The 16,330-nt window shown below is 46.8% G+C and overlaps 1 protein-coding gene across 1 annotated transcript in view; it reads right to left on the bottom strand.

Annotated features, from left to right (window-relative positions):
* The window catches only part of LOC146188185 (cytochrome P450 3A11-like), a 123,997-nt gene that overhangs the window by 83,015 nt on the left and 24,652 nt on the right, over positions 1-16,330 (bottom strand). Inside the window, exons 7-8 of the mRNA XM_084603666.1 lie at positions 12,801-12,931; positions 4,047-4,161 (exon numbers count right to left, since the gene is read on the bottom strand). Of these exons, the coding sequence (XP_084459792.1) occupies positions 4,047-4,161; positions 12,801-12,931 (246 nt within the window). The remainder of the gene's footprint in view (positions 1-4,046; positions 4,162-12,800; positions 12,932-16,330) is intronic.

The following is a 16,330-nucleotide window of genomic DNA, read 5'->3' as shown; positions in this document are numbered from 1 at the left end:
GGACTATTTAAGTTATGGTGTGTAGATGGACATGTCCTACTGTATTTGCTGTATTTGTGTGGTGGTGTTTTTAGTGTATGATTGGTGACTATGTGGTGATATTTACCTGTCCAGTGTGGTAGGAGTTACTGGGCAATGCAGTGGTGTGGATTTACAAGACAGTATAGAATTTGTGACTGTCATGTTTTGGGCTGAGAGGAAGAAAGTGTCACTTTCCCCTTGGTAAAGAAGAGAAAGAATAGAAGAGAAGAAAGAAGAGATTGGTCACCGCCATGTTTGGACAAGGTTATGGTGTGCGAGGAAGAGTGTGACATTTTCCCCTTGGCAAAGAAGAGGGAGATGAGAAGAAGAAGAAGTTGAGACGTGCCTGAGTGTAGAAGAGGAAGTGTTTTCCGGTTCTTCTTACAGTTGGTAGTGTGCGCGTGTGTTGTGGATCTTCTCCTGTGTTTGTCTTTGTTTGCGCCACATATCTGAATACGATGAACTCCAGCGTCTGTCTCTGACACATTTGAACATCGATCGCTCTCTCTCGGAGGCCATGGGCGGTTGAAAGCAACTACGGTAGGAGCCAACAGGTGGCAGCACTGACGCTCAGGGATGCCTCTCATTGGTCTCCCCACTGCATACCATGGCCCGCTGTGTGTCCGTTCCGTTCCATTCCTTAGGCACTTCCTCGCTTGCCTCGCGTGATTGTCGCACGTGCGCACGTGCTCCGTCAGTTGCGACGCTTTGTTGTCATTTTCGTGTGTGTGGTGTGAGCGCTTCGTCTGTCGGGCCTGAGTCGTATAATTCGGGATGGCGGACGGGAATTGCCTGCCTCCAGCGGTCACGAAACGAAAAGCGCTGGACATGGCAACGAAGCGAGCAATTGTGACGGAACTGTCTCAAAGTGCTAAAAATTGCGAGCTGGTGAAGAAGTACAACGTGTCGAAATCAACCATCTCGACAATTCTGAAGAATAAGGAAAAGATCGCCAGCTCCGACGCCAACACAGCGGACAGAAAGCGCCTGCGGAAGGCCACCTATGCGGACATAGAGGATGCGCTGCTGAAGTGGTTCGTCGACGCACGGGCTCGCAACATTCCGATAAGTGGACCAATGATGCTGGGCAAAGCCAAAGACTTCGCATTCCTACTAGATTTTCCCGACTTCTGCCCAGGCAATGGCTGGCTACATCGGTTCAAAGTGCGGCATGGGATTATTTTTAAATCGATTGTCGGTGAGGCGCGTTCGGTAAGTGACCAGGACGTTGCCAATTGGCTTGCAACAAACCGAGCCATTATTGCAAGCTACGCGGAGCAGGATGTGTATAACGCAGATGAAACTGCATTATTTTATCAGATGCTTCCAGACAAGACGCACTCCATGAAAGGGGAGTCATGCGCTGCGGTAAACACAGTAAAGTGCGCGTTACAGTTCTTCTGTGCACTAATATGAATGGCAGCGACCGGCGCATGCCGTTTGTAGTTGGAAAATCCAAGAAGCCTCGTTGCTTTCGGAACCATGTACCCGTGCACTACAGGCACAATACTAAGTCCTGGATGACACGGGATTTATTCGCAGAGTGGCTGGGCGAGTTTGACCGCGACATGCAGAGGCAAAGCAGGCGCGTGCTGCTGTTGCTCGACAACTGCTCAGCGCACCACGTGCAAACGTCTCTGACGGCAGTGACTGTACTTTTCCTGCCGCCCAATACCACTTCTAAAGTGCAGCCTCTTGATTTGGGCATAATACGCTCCTTTAAGGCATCGTATAGGCGCCGCATTGTGCAGCTTGCTCACCGCCGTTGACCGTCCGGCCGCTAACTTGCCGCTCCGAGTTTCATTGTATTCAGCCCTTGAGATGGTGAAGGCGGCCTGGGCGGAGGTGACGACCGCTTGCGTGCGAAACTGTTTCCGCAAGGCCGGCTTCGTCGACGCAGTACCGGACGTCGGGCCTGATGCCTCCAATGATGATGATTCCGGCGGCGATTTGTGGCAGCGCGTCGTCGACTCCGACATGGGAGGCCCTGGCATTGGTTGGCAGGATTTTATTTCTGCGGATGAAGGCGCGGATATTGCGGAACCGTGCACGGACGAAGGCATCGTTTCTGAAGTGCGGGCCGAGAGCGACGCTGAAGAATCAGATGAAGATGAAACGTCTGAGCCAGCACCCGTAAGCACATCTGTAGCAATGGGCTATATAGAGGGCCTCAGACAACTTGTCTATGCCAAGGGACTCGGCGAAGAGCATGCTAGCGCTTTAAATAAACTGGAGACCGCCCTCATCGCATCTACACTGCAGAAACAGACGAGCATCACAGATTTTTTTGCTAAGAAATAAATTTCGTGTTTTGACCGCCAACTTTTTTTTTTCTCTTTTTTAGTTTGTGGTCCAGTTACTACGAACTTCGGGATATAACGAATGGACGCCGCGTGACGCTCAGGTTCGTTATAAGCGGGCTCGACTGTATAAACAAAATGCTCCTAACATTGTATTCTTTATGCTTTCTAGTATCTAGCAAAATGTCCATGTGTATTTTTTGTAGTGCGGTTATATTTTCATTGTTTGCGCAAATTATGAACACTTAATTTCATTCACCTTTTGAACTAATTGACCAACTAGAAAAATAGTTACATGTTTGAAATCAATGCAAAAAATTGAATCATAATACCGAGTTTTATCAGGTTTAGTCAAAAATTAAGAAAAATAGCTTTAAAAGCCATGTCCCCCCTCAAGAGCAGCTGTATAACTTGTGTACCGCCCCATCGCGATGTGGCAACAAGAACACGGTAGACGGTGAAACAAAGCAAGTAACATGAACAGAACGAAAGAACAATGACGAGAAATGGAGACACATCGCAAAATGGCGACGACTGCGAACCTATGATGTGATGATCTACCCGAGCACGCTATCGCTGCCTGGTAGCGCGTACACACAACGAGGCCAGCTAGGTTCAGTAGTGCTCCAAAGATGGCGCTTGTTACTACTAGCAGACGACTCTCGCAGTGCTAATATTGGAGTTGCGATGATTATGCGAGAGAAAAAAAAAATCCAATTTCTGACGCCCAATGTTGGGGGTGCGAGCATTACGCGAGTGCAAAGCATTATGCGAGTAAATACGGTATATGCATGCCTTGGAACTATGAACCTCGGTTTACAAACAATGTGTGGTGTTTCATTAGTGCTGCTCTCACTATAATAGTACCTTTTCCAATTCTTTAGACGACAATCAGTAGATTTCTTGCTCATTACTATGACAAAGGATTTTCAGAAAAGAAATGCCAGGGTTTCCTTGTGATTACAAGAACCAATTCTGATGCATTATAGTACTTGTGCCCCTTCAAGCATTGATCCCTTTCTGTGGTCCAATATAAATTAAGTAATGTCAAGTATGATTGCATTTTGCACTGCAGAAGTAAGTACTTGTCAATATTACCACTGCCACCGATCATTGTACCTCTATACTTGTGACCATGGCTCCTCCTTCAGTCCTGTTCTCATCTTTTTTTTAAATGCTAAATATTAAATTGATCACCTAAACCATTATATTAAAGATCATTCTAACATAATTCTCTTTGACTCAGCTCTCGCACATAGCTTACTTTAAAACCATTCCACCTACAATGCAAAGGGAGTGCTTTAGATATTTCTCCTCACTAAAACTAATAGAAGAACACCTTCTTGCTGTACTTTTGGAAATTTGAATTCTGAAAAAAAAAAAAGATACAATGGTTTAATTTAGCTTAGGGCGTTTAACATCCCAAAGCAATTCATGCTATGAGGTGCCGTAGTGGAGGGGGCCGGAAATTTCAACCACCTGCGGTTCTTAAATGTGCAATGACATCGCACAGCACCCGGCCACATTACTTTTCACGTCCATCAAAAAGCAGCCGCCACAGCTGGGATTCAATCCTGGAAAAAAAAGTAAAAGGCAAACAAACTGCATTCTAAAAACAGCTGCCAACAAGGACTGAAGCAAAATACCCTCCAGGGCTGCCAGCCAGGTGAAGAAAGTGGGTAGCCTTCCAAAAGACCTCCATGCACTGGATGGACAGCCACTCACATTGATGAGCAACAGATTCCTCTTCATGTGGCACCGTCAGCTGGTGCACATCAATGGGAGAGTCCGCCTCTTCCTCTGCATTCAGCATCAGCTGCAACAGGTCCTCACGAGATGCCTGCACCAGACACAGATGCAAAGTATCTCTCGTCAAACATTGACCCAATGCACATTGGTCTCTCCAGATCTCACCAGTAGGTGGTATTCTGCACTGCAATTTGCATAACCCTCAAGAAAAACCAATGCACAAGTTCAAATGTTTCAAGGAATGAATAATGCACAAGCTGCTACGACAGGTGGATTACAGCAATGTCCATTCATATGCATGCTCGACAACAAATGTTGCTGTATATACAGTTGAATCCCGGTACAACGAACGCCGCTTCAACGAAATTTTCGTCACGAGTATTTTGCAGTCCCCGTGAAACCCCCATAGGACTTAATGTATTAAGATTTCCTCAAAACCGAAGTACTTTGCAAGCAAATGTTCGCTTCGGCGGTGTTGTCTGCTAGGAACCGAGCACGTTTCAGGCAGGCTGAGGACTGGTGGGCGGAGCTCCATGCCCTGTCGCAAAAAAAAAAAGCGCAAGGCGGGCTGAAAAGCGCTGCAGGTAAAGTTCACTCCACTCTGCATCACCATTTTTCTTCTTTGTGCGTCCTTGTCGTTTGTGAGTGCATCGTTCAGTGTGGTCTCGTCTTTGCAAGTCACTGCTAACTTCCTAGGATGTCACTACCAGCGAAGAAGCTTTTTTTTCCTTCTCTAGAAGAAAAAGCGCGTATTATTGCTGAAGCAGAAAGCGGGAAAAAGGCGCATATTGCCGCAAATATTGGCATCACGCCGAGTTCGTCGCTAACTATACTGAAGAGTAAAGAAAGCATCAGCAAGGCACTTGCGTCGGGCCCTTCAGCTCAACATAAGAAGGCGACGCAGCCAACATGCGAGCAGCTCGATAAGGTTGTCTACATCTGGTTCGTCGAAACGCGAGCCAAGAACATCCTGCTTAGTGGAAGCATTGTTCAGCAGAAGGCCCTCAATGGGCACCGTGCAGAAACCCCGGGGCAGCACTCGCTGCGAACAGGCAGCACGAGTGGGCGCCGGAAGATTTTTGTAGCGGCCAGTGCGGCCGCCTGGGCAGGACACGCGCTTGAAAGAGGCAGCCTTGGGAATGTAATCGGGGTCCGCAAAGCGAAATGGTGGTAGTTTGGGCCAGCTGGAGTGATGTAGCGAAGCATAAATAATGCGGGAACCACACGACACAACATGGAGAGACACGAACAAGCCCTGGCTGCCTGCTGGGCGTTTGTTTCTAGGCTGGAAACCCGAGAAACGAAAGACAGGAGAAGAAGCGCACACAGTTGGCATGCGGCCTAATCACTGTGATTTCGGCATGCGTATCAATTCTGTATTCTTTGTTTATTAATACTCGATGTCGCGAGACGCACCTTTATCAGTTTCTTTGTCATGCAAGATGCACCGAGATCTGTTTCGAAGATTCCTGCCCCTCGCCTATGTTTCTACAATGTTCCAGGTTGTGCTAGTGACAATTTGCAATGTTATCTAGATGGCTGAGCCGCCTTTAAATTGAGCGTTGATGTGTGCGACAGGCATTCTTAGTTCGATGATCGACGAGCACATTTCTTGCTATCGCCGCCGCCGAGTTGCTTAGTTCTTTTGCAGGCCCAAGTCAGCACAATAAAGAGTTGATTTCAGTACTATCACGCCTGTGTCTTCTTTTGGTGTGTATGGCCTTGTCACCACTACGTGACATCTGGCAGAAGTGCTGTCCTTCGAGTCCCGGTTTACCCCTTCAAGGCCTCCAACCTGAACACGTTCTGCTGCCGGACCCCGTTCGATCTCGGAAGGCATCAACGCTGACAATGGCCCAGCCTACAGCGTCGGTTGTTTTCGTCCAACCCTGTGAGCCGCCCTGCTTCCATGGACGACCGGACGAGGATGTGGAAGACTTGCTCGACCTGTTCGAACGCGTGGCAACTTTCAACGCCTGAAACGACGAAACGAAGCTCAGGCTAGTCTACTTTTCTTTTGAAGGGTTTGCCCGAATATGGTTCGAAAATCATGAGGCAGCTTTGAAGGAATGGGGGATTTTCAAAAAAGAGTTTTTGACTGCCTTTTCAAGCGTCGTCCGAAAGGAAAGAGCCCAGGCCCTCCTTCAATCACAACTTCAACTCCCTAACGAGCCTGTCCTGGCTATGTTGAGGAGATGAAGCGTCTCTTTCGCTGCGCCGACCCTAACATGACCGAAGGTGAGAGAGTCAAATTTTTAATGCGAGGCGCTAAAGAGTCGCTTTTTGCAAGTCTTGTCCGAAATCCGCCAAAAGCCGAGGCAGAATTTAAAATAGAAGCACCTACCATCGAGAAGACGTTCGACACCCGGATGCGCCACTACGAGCGACCACTCCAACCAGACTACTCAAGCCACTACCCCAGCGCATCTGCAAGCGGAGAGAACCTTCCGGACCTTATCTGGCAGATTGTGTGAGAGGAGCTCCGCCGATTGCTGCCATCATCTCAACAACCCCAGGTGGCGATGCTCACGGACGTCATCCGTTAGGAAGTCCAACAGGCTCTGGGCGTTCCTGAAGCAGCGGCTCCGATGGCTCCAGTGCAAGAAGCAGCAGCGATGAACTACGCTGCCGCGCTACGTTGTCCTGCACCCCGTTGCGACCTTGCAAGCCCTCGTCGCTACCGTCCTGCTCTCAAAAGCCGCCCCTTGGCCCCCGCCCGTTAAGCCTACTAATGACCTGCAAGCCCCAGGAAATGCGATGCCTGGAGGACGTCTAATAACCGACTGCTCCGCTTCCACTGCAGTGAGGCTGGCCACACCCTACGCCACTGCCCTTACAGACACATCGGCCTGCGCGGCTTCACCATCAACGCCCCACGATCCCGTCCTGGTGAGTGACCACAAGAGAACGACGACTTCCTGCGGAGGGGAGAGCACACGTCGCCAAGTCGTCTGCCACGCTCACCCTCACCGTTCAGGGCCCGCTTTGCATCGCCAGGCCAGAGCTACATGCGAGGAAGGTCCTCTAGCCCACGCAGGAGAAACTAAATAGAGCAACCTTTGAAGGTGAGGTTGCTCAACAGCGAAAAAACGAAGATCCTCCGCCGCCGCCGACCAATAACGACACAGCCTTTTCACCGCCGCTCCACACAACGATATCGATGACAACACGACCAAAGTGCAAGCCGACACCACCGCCCAGCGAAGTAAAAATGGTATGCCCTGGCCGTGACCTGAAGAAACGACGGAGCCGAGATCGGACATCAATGCTCACGTGCAATGCAAGAAGACAAACAAGCGACCTTGAAGTTGCTGTCGACAGTCACAGAGTAAGTGCCCTAGTAGACACCGGAGCTGACTATTCAGTCATCAGTGGACCATTAGCCTCCCACCTCAGGAAAGTTACAGCCACTTGGGATGGCCCGCTAATTCGCATCGCAGGTGGCAACCTGATAACTCCATCGAGACGATGCACTGCAAGAGTAACCGTAAATGGGTGTACTTACCCCACCAGCTTTGTGGTCTTGCAGCAGTACTCCCGTGACGTGATTTTAGGCATGGACTTCTTATGAACGCAGGGCTATCATCGACTTGCGATCAAAGCTACAAAGCCATATCTGCTACGACGACGACTTCGACGCAACACGCCACTCTAAACGTCCTCGACGGAGAATTTACCGTGCCACCCCAATCAAGTGTCGCAGTCTGCGTAGGTAGCGCAGACATCGAAACCGCTAAAGGTATCGTCAAAGGAAATATCCAATTGTTCTTGAAACGAGGTGTCGGCATCGCAAGAGGCATTGCAAAATTCCGGAGAGGACAAGCTCAGGTGCTGGTAACAAACGTCACCGGAGAATACCGGCATCTCAACAAGGGCACGATGATCACTTTTCTCGACTAATTAGCGGACGTCCTAGATGTATTCGCCCTCCAAACCCAACCCCTGGAAGGCGCACCTGACCAATTTCGTCAGCCCACATTTGACTTTAACCCGGCATTGACCCACAGCAGAAAAGACCAGATTCGCAGTCTTCTTCGAAGCTACAGTGAGTGCTTCTCATCATCATCAAAGGTAGGACAAACACCACTGGCCAAGCACCGCATTTTAATGGACGAACACGCCCGACCTCTACGCCAAAGCCCCTACCACGTATCGCCACAAGAACGCCAAGCCATCTGCCAGCAAGTCGATGAAATGCTGCGTGATGATGTGATCCAACCATTGCACAGCCCTTGGGTGGTACCAGTCATTTTGATGAAGAAGAAAGACGGCACACTTTGCTTCTGCGTCGATTACTGCCGCCTAAACAGCATAACGAAGAAAGATGTCTACCCGCTTTCCCGCATCGACGACACACTGGACCGGCTCCGTAACGCTACATACTTCTCGTCGATGTACCTGAAGAGCGGGTTCTGGCAAATTGAGGTCGACGAAAGAGACCACGAGAAGACCGCGTTTATCACGCCAGATGGCCTCTTCGAGTTCAAGGTAATGCAATTCTGCCTCTGCTCTGCACCAGCGACATTCCAGCGTGTAATGCATACTGTGTTGACTGGCTTGAAGTGGCAAATTTGTCTAGTGTAATTAGACGACCTTCGAACTTTGAAGACCATCTGAGTAGGCTTCGAACAGCACTTGATGCAATCAAGTCCTCAGGTTTAACGTTGAAAGCAGAGAAGTGCTACTTCGCCTACGAAGAGATGTTGTTTTTGGGTCATATCGTCAGTAAGGAAGGAGTTCACCCCGACCCACAGAAAACAGCTGCGATCGCACAGTTTCCACAGCCCGGTGACAAGAAAGCTGTGCGCCGATTCCTCAGGTTGTGCGCATATTACCGACGATTCTTCAAGACCTTTTCGCACCTCGCCGAACCTTTGACACAGCTTACAAAGGCAGACGTGCCATTTCAATGGAAAGCACCGCAAGCGGAAACCTTCGAGAAACTTGAGTGCCGCTTACAGTCCCCTCCTGTGCTGGGCCACTTTGATGACAACACCGAGACTGAGATACATATCAACGCGAGCAGTCTGGGGCTAGGTGCCATTCTCATTCAAAAGAATGCCGGACAAGAGAAAGTAATTGCCTGCACTAGCAGGTCCCTCTCGAAAGCCGAAGCCAATTACTTGACAGCCGAGAAGGAGTGCCACGCGATCATCTGGGCCACTTCAAAGTTCCACCCGTACTTCTACGGCCGACCATTCAAGGTGGTAAGCGATCACCACGCGCTCTGCTGGCTGGCAAATTTGAAAGACCCCTCCGGCTGCCTTGGCCGATGAAGCCTCCATCTTCAGGAATTCGATATTTCAGTCATCTAAAAGTCAGGCCGCAAGCACCCTGGTGCAGACTGCTCGTTACGAGCCCTCGTTGATGTGCCAGCGAAAGAAGACAACGAAGACGCCTTTTTGGAACCAGTAAGCACCAGCAGTTTTGCAGAACAATAGCGATCAGACCCTGAGCTGAAAGCGCTAGTCGATTATTTAGAAGGAAAGACCGCTTCCCCTCCTGCTATGTTCAGGCATCATTTATCATCGTTCGCGTTAAGCAATGGCCTCCTCGTGAGGAAGAACTTCGCACCCAACAGGGCCGTGCAGCTTCTTGTTGTGCCTAAAAGCCTCAGGTAGGAAATTCTGGCGGCGCTGCATGATGAGCCCACAGCAGGCCATCTCGGGTTTGCGCGCACTTTGCGTCGAATCCAGGAGAAGTACTACTGGCCGCGACTGCCTGCCGAAGTTGCCCACTACGTGAAACGTGCCGTGAGTGCTAACGACACAAGACGCCGCCGATCAGACCAGCGGGACTACTGAACCCGATCCCGCCCCCAACCCTGCCTTTTCAACAAATTGGGATGGATCTCCTTGGCCCCTTCACAAATTCATCAGCGGGGAGCAAATAGATCATCGTGGCAACCGATTACATGACCCACTGCGCCGAAGCCAAAGCCCTGCCCAACGATACCGCAGCAGAGGTTGCTAAATGTTTTGTCGAACAAATTCCCTTGCGACACGGCGCCCCAGAAGTGCTCATCACTGACAGAGGAACGGTGTTTACGGCAGAATTAACACAAGCCATCCTGCAATACAGCCATACAAACCATCAATGAACAACTGCGTACCATCCTCTGATCAATAGACTTACGGAGCATCTGAACAAAACGATCCCGGATATGATCGCCATGTACGTCGACGCTGAACACAGGACTGGGACGCCATCTTGCCATATGTGATCTTCGCGTATAACACGGCAGTCCAGGAGACGACCAGAGCGACCCCGTTCAAGCTTATGTACGGCAAGGAGCCCACGATGACGCTCGACGCAATGCTGATGCACATAACGAACAAGGACAACGTTGAGGTCGCCACCTATCTGCAGCGTGCAGAGCAAGAGAGGACTCGCACAGCTACGTATTAGTGACCAACAGCGCACCAACACCCGACGATACAACTTACGACGATGCCATGCAGAGTACAATCCAGGAGACCAAGTGTGAGTTTAAACTCCAATTCGCCGCTGTGGACTAAGTGAAAAGTTACTATATCGATACTTTGGGCCATATAAAATCCTTCGCCGCGCTGGACAACTCGACAATGAAGTCATTCCCGACGGTATGACAGCATCACAACGGCGACATGCACACCCAGAAATTGTTCATAGTGTTCGTCTGAAGCCTTATTACGCGCGTTAAAGAATCCGTGGTGTTTGAACTTTGTAATGTCTGTTTAAGTTGCTTTTTTATTTTGGAACATCGAGGCCATGTTTTTTTTAAGGGGGAGTAATGACGCGAAATTTTCAAGACTGTATTTGTTGTTTTTTAGCAGCCGCCGGCACGCGGCCTTATTACTGTGATTTCGGCACGTGTATCAATTCTGTATTCTTTGTTTGTTAATGCTCGATGTCGCGAGACGCACCTTTATTTGTTTCTTTGTCGCGCAAGGTGTGCCGAGATCTGTTTCGAAGATTCCAGCCACTCGCCTATGTTTCTACAATGTTCCAGGTTGTGCTAGTAACAGTTTGCGATGTTATCTAGATGGTTCTGAGCCCCCTTTAAATAGAGCGTTAATGTGTGCGACAGGCATTTTTAGTTCGACGATCGACGAGTACATTTGTTGCTATCACCGCTGCTGAGTTGCTTAGTTCTTTTGCAGGCACAAGTCAGCCCAATAAAGAGTTAATTTCAGTACTATCACGCTTGTGTCTTCTTTTGGTGTGCACGGCCTTGTCACCACTATGTGACAATATAATGGCTATGAAGAATTAGTTTATGGCTCTGAGACTCTCTCTGGCATGTGCGTGTCCAAATATACCCATGAGGACTCTTAATGCTCAGCTTTTGTGACATTTACCTGAGAGCAGTGTTTCAATTAACCAAAAAATTTCCCTACTGTGCACATAGAAAAACCAACCAAAAAGGCCTACTTGATTTCTTTTATCTGTAATTTTTGTTAGGCCAAGTGTTGTTTACTGGGTGCCCACTGTAAACACAAATAATACTGTGCACAATTACAAGCCCTTGGCTGCCATATATTTTCATTCTGCAAAATTGGTTAAATAGCTAAGGCAACTAGCTAAATTCTGAAATATCTGCTCGCTGAAGCCTGCTCAAATGATTGCTATGAGGTGCCACCCACACAGCTTCTTATATGAGCCCTAATACAGAACACTGAAAACTCCAAATCCACCATTTGACAGCACTACCATAAGAGCGCCCCAATATCAGAGAGAAAAAATAATGCATAGTACTACATATGCCACACCCTCTCCCAATGGAAATGCTCTGTCGGAGACAGTGTTCCAGAGATAAGCATTTTTGTTTTCCTTGAGTGTATCTTTCACCCTTTCAAAAACAAAATTGTAAAACTGTAGACACTGACTTTCACAAGTATTCATTTATGGCTGGCAAAAACTGCCATGTGAATGGTGCCTTGTCGCAAATATTTCATGCGGGCTGTTCTTCAAAATAATCTGCAACTTTCGTACTGAAAATTTTTTTCTTGAAGCCAACATTTTTAAAAGTTACCTAACCAGTCCCAACTAACATTGAAGAATAAAAAATGCTGCAGTCTAGACCATATGGCTGTCAACAGTACTCAGTTGGTTTCCCTAGTCTAGGATGCTTCATTTTTTTTATTTGTTTACATTTAACTGGAACAAAAGATTATATGACATTTATTTTGTGTAGAAGAGCATTCAAGGCATCAAAGGTACAATGATCAATTTGGAAAAAGTTGCAGCAAACTTTTCAAGAATAGGGCCGTGCCCACCTCTAGCATCAGCACCATAGTTGTGACAATTAGATTAAGCTTCGTAACAGAGCATGTTCCTAAATAGTGAAACTGTTTACATAGTCATGCATAAGACCTGGCCAAAGACGATCCCTATGAGAGGACAATACTAAAATAAACCCAGCTTCCATGAGAGCACAAAACTGTCAACCACAGAATCAGCCTCAGCAGTCGATTAGTGCCAGATGGAACTCTAGGTAAGATGTTCAGCATTATAGTTAACTGCCATTTCCCTTTTTACACTGGGGACAACTTTGAGAAGCTGCTCTGAATGATGCCAAGGAAGAATTCCATGTTAAGAATGATCAAGTTATGAGCTCCTTGCAGCCTTGGGCCCGTACAGAACTAATTCACCAGTTCACAAACAGTAGTGCCTGACATTTCCGGTGAACAGTAAAGACATGGCAACCTCCATAGCAATACCTTGTAGTGCAATCATTAAGCAATGTACCTTTTTATTTGCTCGCCTTTCTTCGATGATTGAGGCCAGGTTGTTCTTAATGTGGTCCGTTGGCACCATCACAGAGTTCATGCCCCGAGAAAACAGAAACCGCCACAGGAAGTGGAACTCTGGAAAGCAGTCTGTAAAAGATGCATGTGCCTTAGGAAATACTGATGCAAAACGGCAATATGTATTAGTCATAAACTTTATTATCAGCAGTCTTAATTACTACACTGCGACTGGCCTGACTCATACTATGGCATCAGTAATAGACACTGGCTATTTTACAGGCAATATTTCTTCAGGCAACATTTCTCGTGCATCCTTGAACTTCGTTTCGACATGTGTAATATATAGAGAGATCACTAGCACAAACTGAATGTACACAGCAAGAGAGGCCCAAATTTGGTTTATTCTTTCCTTCAAGCAACACCACACTTAACGAAAAATTCGCACAAGACCAGACAATACATATCACATCCCACGCCCTAATACAAGGAATATTATGTGCTGTATATACGGTGTCAAGCTGGCAGCAAACAAAGTAACAAATGCGGAAAGCATCAGGTCTCCAACATGGGCATACATGGCTGCTTAGTTGAGAAGTTACAGAAGTTACATGAGAAGTTACAGAATGGGCATATGAATGCGGGTTTGCCATGAGCGCAGTGTTCCAATCCATTTCATCCCATTTTCAATGCAAGGCCTAATACAACTGTAAAAATGTAAAAATTTGCATAAAAGTAATTTGGTCTTAAACTGTCAAAGAAAACCTTAATTCTCGAATGTCACTTTTTAAAATGTAAAAAAAAATGCACTTCAAAGAAAGTGAGCATCACTGCATTGAGATAGGAGACTACCTTCCAATTCAGAGGTGCCATTAAAATAAGTTATGCATAAGTCCAGCAAAACCAAGGCCATCATAGTACTCAGGTGTGTCAAGGTATAACAGTATTGTGTAGCTTAAGCCATCCAGACACCAAAATTTTGCATTTTTTTTTATTTAGAGTAGTGTGCAACCCATACACTACACAAGTGATGACGTGCAATTCACCTAAACCAGCCAAATAATTTAAACTTAACTTTTTCTTGTGCAATTTCAGTTCCAGTTTCAGCCACTAAAAAACAGCTGTGGTGGAACATGCGAGTTCTAGCCACATGAGCCAGAAAAAAACTGCGATATAATCCCCGCTTATTCATTTTTGCGATTCCAGCTTTAGGACAGGCTTGCATAAGGACTGTTGCAAATTAAAAGGAAAGAAGCGGCAATCATACTGTAGCTTTTGTGCTCCTCACGTGACTGAAATGCATCAGTGACATCACAGCTGCTGTTCAGTTTTTAGAACAGAAACAAAGTGGGCGAAAGAAAAACAAAGGCTATTTATCACTTGTTCATGCTATGCACATGGATATTCATGTATTGCAATATACTGCGCATGATTCCAAAGGCAGAAGACTTAACAAAAATTTGTTTCTTTAACCCTTTAACCGCAATTAATGTGGAAATTAAAAACATGAAAAATTGGGTGGAGACACAAACTTTCCTTACCAAGCCACTTGGGTTTTATCGCCAGCAATCGACAGATCTGAAGTTCAAATTCAAAGCTGCAGACTTACTGTGCCATTCAGTTCGTTACTCAAAGATTATATTTTTATTTTCTGTGCATTTTTAGCATCATTCTACGGTTGTTTGAGACGATACGTTTGTTTATGCAGGTCAGTAATGACACTTCCATGTTTGCCATGTTTGCAAGTCCAGTAATGCCTGTCTTCTGCTATTCCCACACCCACGAGTCCTACTAGGTTTGCTTGTGCAGTCATTTGATGTGTGTTGCCAGCTGCTCTTGCAGTTGGGAGACATTGAGCTTAACCCTGGTCCTGGTTCCGGTGGTTCTGGTGTTGTTACGCGGCCTAGAGACCATGAAAGAGGTGAAACACTACAGGGAAAAAGCTGAATGATATGTTGAATTGTTACAAAGTGTTAACGCACGCACTGCTAGAATGGAAACGGAACAGTCACGTCTAGTTACTTCCATTACTGAGATTAAAGAATGCCAGGAAACTATGAAGAAGAGCATTTCTGATATTGATGCGAGGCCGTCTGCAGTTGAAACCAAAACATCATCCGCTGACGTAGCTCGACAAGAGTCGCTAACCCCGCCTGAACTCGCGGACAACCTGGTTTGTGAAAATGCCAGACTGCGGGTTTCTCAAGCTCAGCTGGAAGGCAGGCAGCGAAGAGACAACATAATATTTTTTGTATTGCCTGACAGTCCATCGAAAACATGGGAAGAAACCGAAGTAAAGCTGTTAGACATGATTTCCAGCTGTTTTAGTTCAGTGCTTACAAAGGATACGTTTGAACGTTCTCATAAAATTGGTGCATTCTCAGACGAAAAATGCCGCCCTGTTATCGTTAAGTTCCGCTCACTTAAAACGAAGCAACAGGTTCTATCTCAGTCTACCAAACTAAGAGATAAAAGTATTACCGCAAGTGAAGATTACTCGTTTCAAACACGCCAGGCCAGGAAAAAGTTGCTTCAGTTCGCTAAGGGACAGGACGGGTATTATAAACTTAGGTACAACAAACTGCATATTAATGGCCAATGCTACAGCTACACATAACCCTTTTCGCGATTGCGTTTTCATTGAGAGTAATCTTCGGGAACCTACACCATTTTCTGATGGTGAAACTAGTGACGTCACATCTGGCTCGTCGCATACTAAGCATGTTGATCGCTTGGATTCTTCGCCGGACCACAATCAGCATTCAAGTATCGATACACCTGACCTGACAGGTCCCGCATCGTAGGGATGTGCGAGGGGCGGTGGGTCGGCACCTGGTACTGTAAACTCGCTTTCTGTTCTTTTTACCAATATAAGAAGCTTATTACTTAAGCGCGATAAACTTAATTCTGTCATTGATTCGTGTGATGTTGACGTGTTATTAACGGAAACATGGCTTTCTTCCATGATAGCCAACAAAGAACTGTTTGATTGTAGAAAGCGTTATAATGTGTTTAGATTAGATAGAGGATGTGGCGGAGAAGTTTTAATAGCTGTCGCAGATAATTTTGTTGCATCACCTGTTAATTTTTCTAATAGCTTGGAGTTGGTTTGGGTAGAACTTTGTGCACATTTTAAGAGCATGATTTTGGGCATATGTTACCGTCCCCCATCTTCGAGCCAGACTTTTGCTGACGAATTACATGACGCCCTTAACCTAATCACTGTACGTTTTCCGAGCATGCCTATTCTCTTAGCTGGAGACTGTAACTACCCCAGTATTGTGTGGACTGACACTTCGCCTTACCTGAGCCCTTTCTCCACTGAACGTAAAAAGTTTTTGATGACGTGTTTGGACTTCAACCTGTTACAGTTATACCCACTCCACACAGGAAAATTAATGTCATTTCCACCGAATGACATTCGTTCAATTTAATGTCATTTTTTCGACGCGCTGCTACACGACCAAAGCTAATGTCATTTGCAAATGATGGCAACTGCGATAGATACACAAATGTTGGTGCGCCTTTGAG

Source organism: Amblyomma maculatum, chromosome 5 (genome assembly GCF_055883805.1).
Source record: "Amblyomma maculatum isolate TAMU_Amacu chromosome 5, ASM5588380v1, whole genome shotgun sequence".
NCBI classification, from domain to species: domain Eukaryota; kingdom Metazoa; phylum Arthropoda; class Arachnida; order Ixodida; family Ixodidae; genus Amblyomma; species Amblyomma maculatum.
Note: the sequence above shows the minus strand (reverse complement) of the source record. Positions and strands in the feature narration are given on the sequence as shown.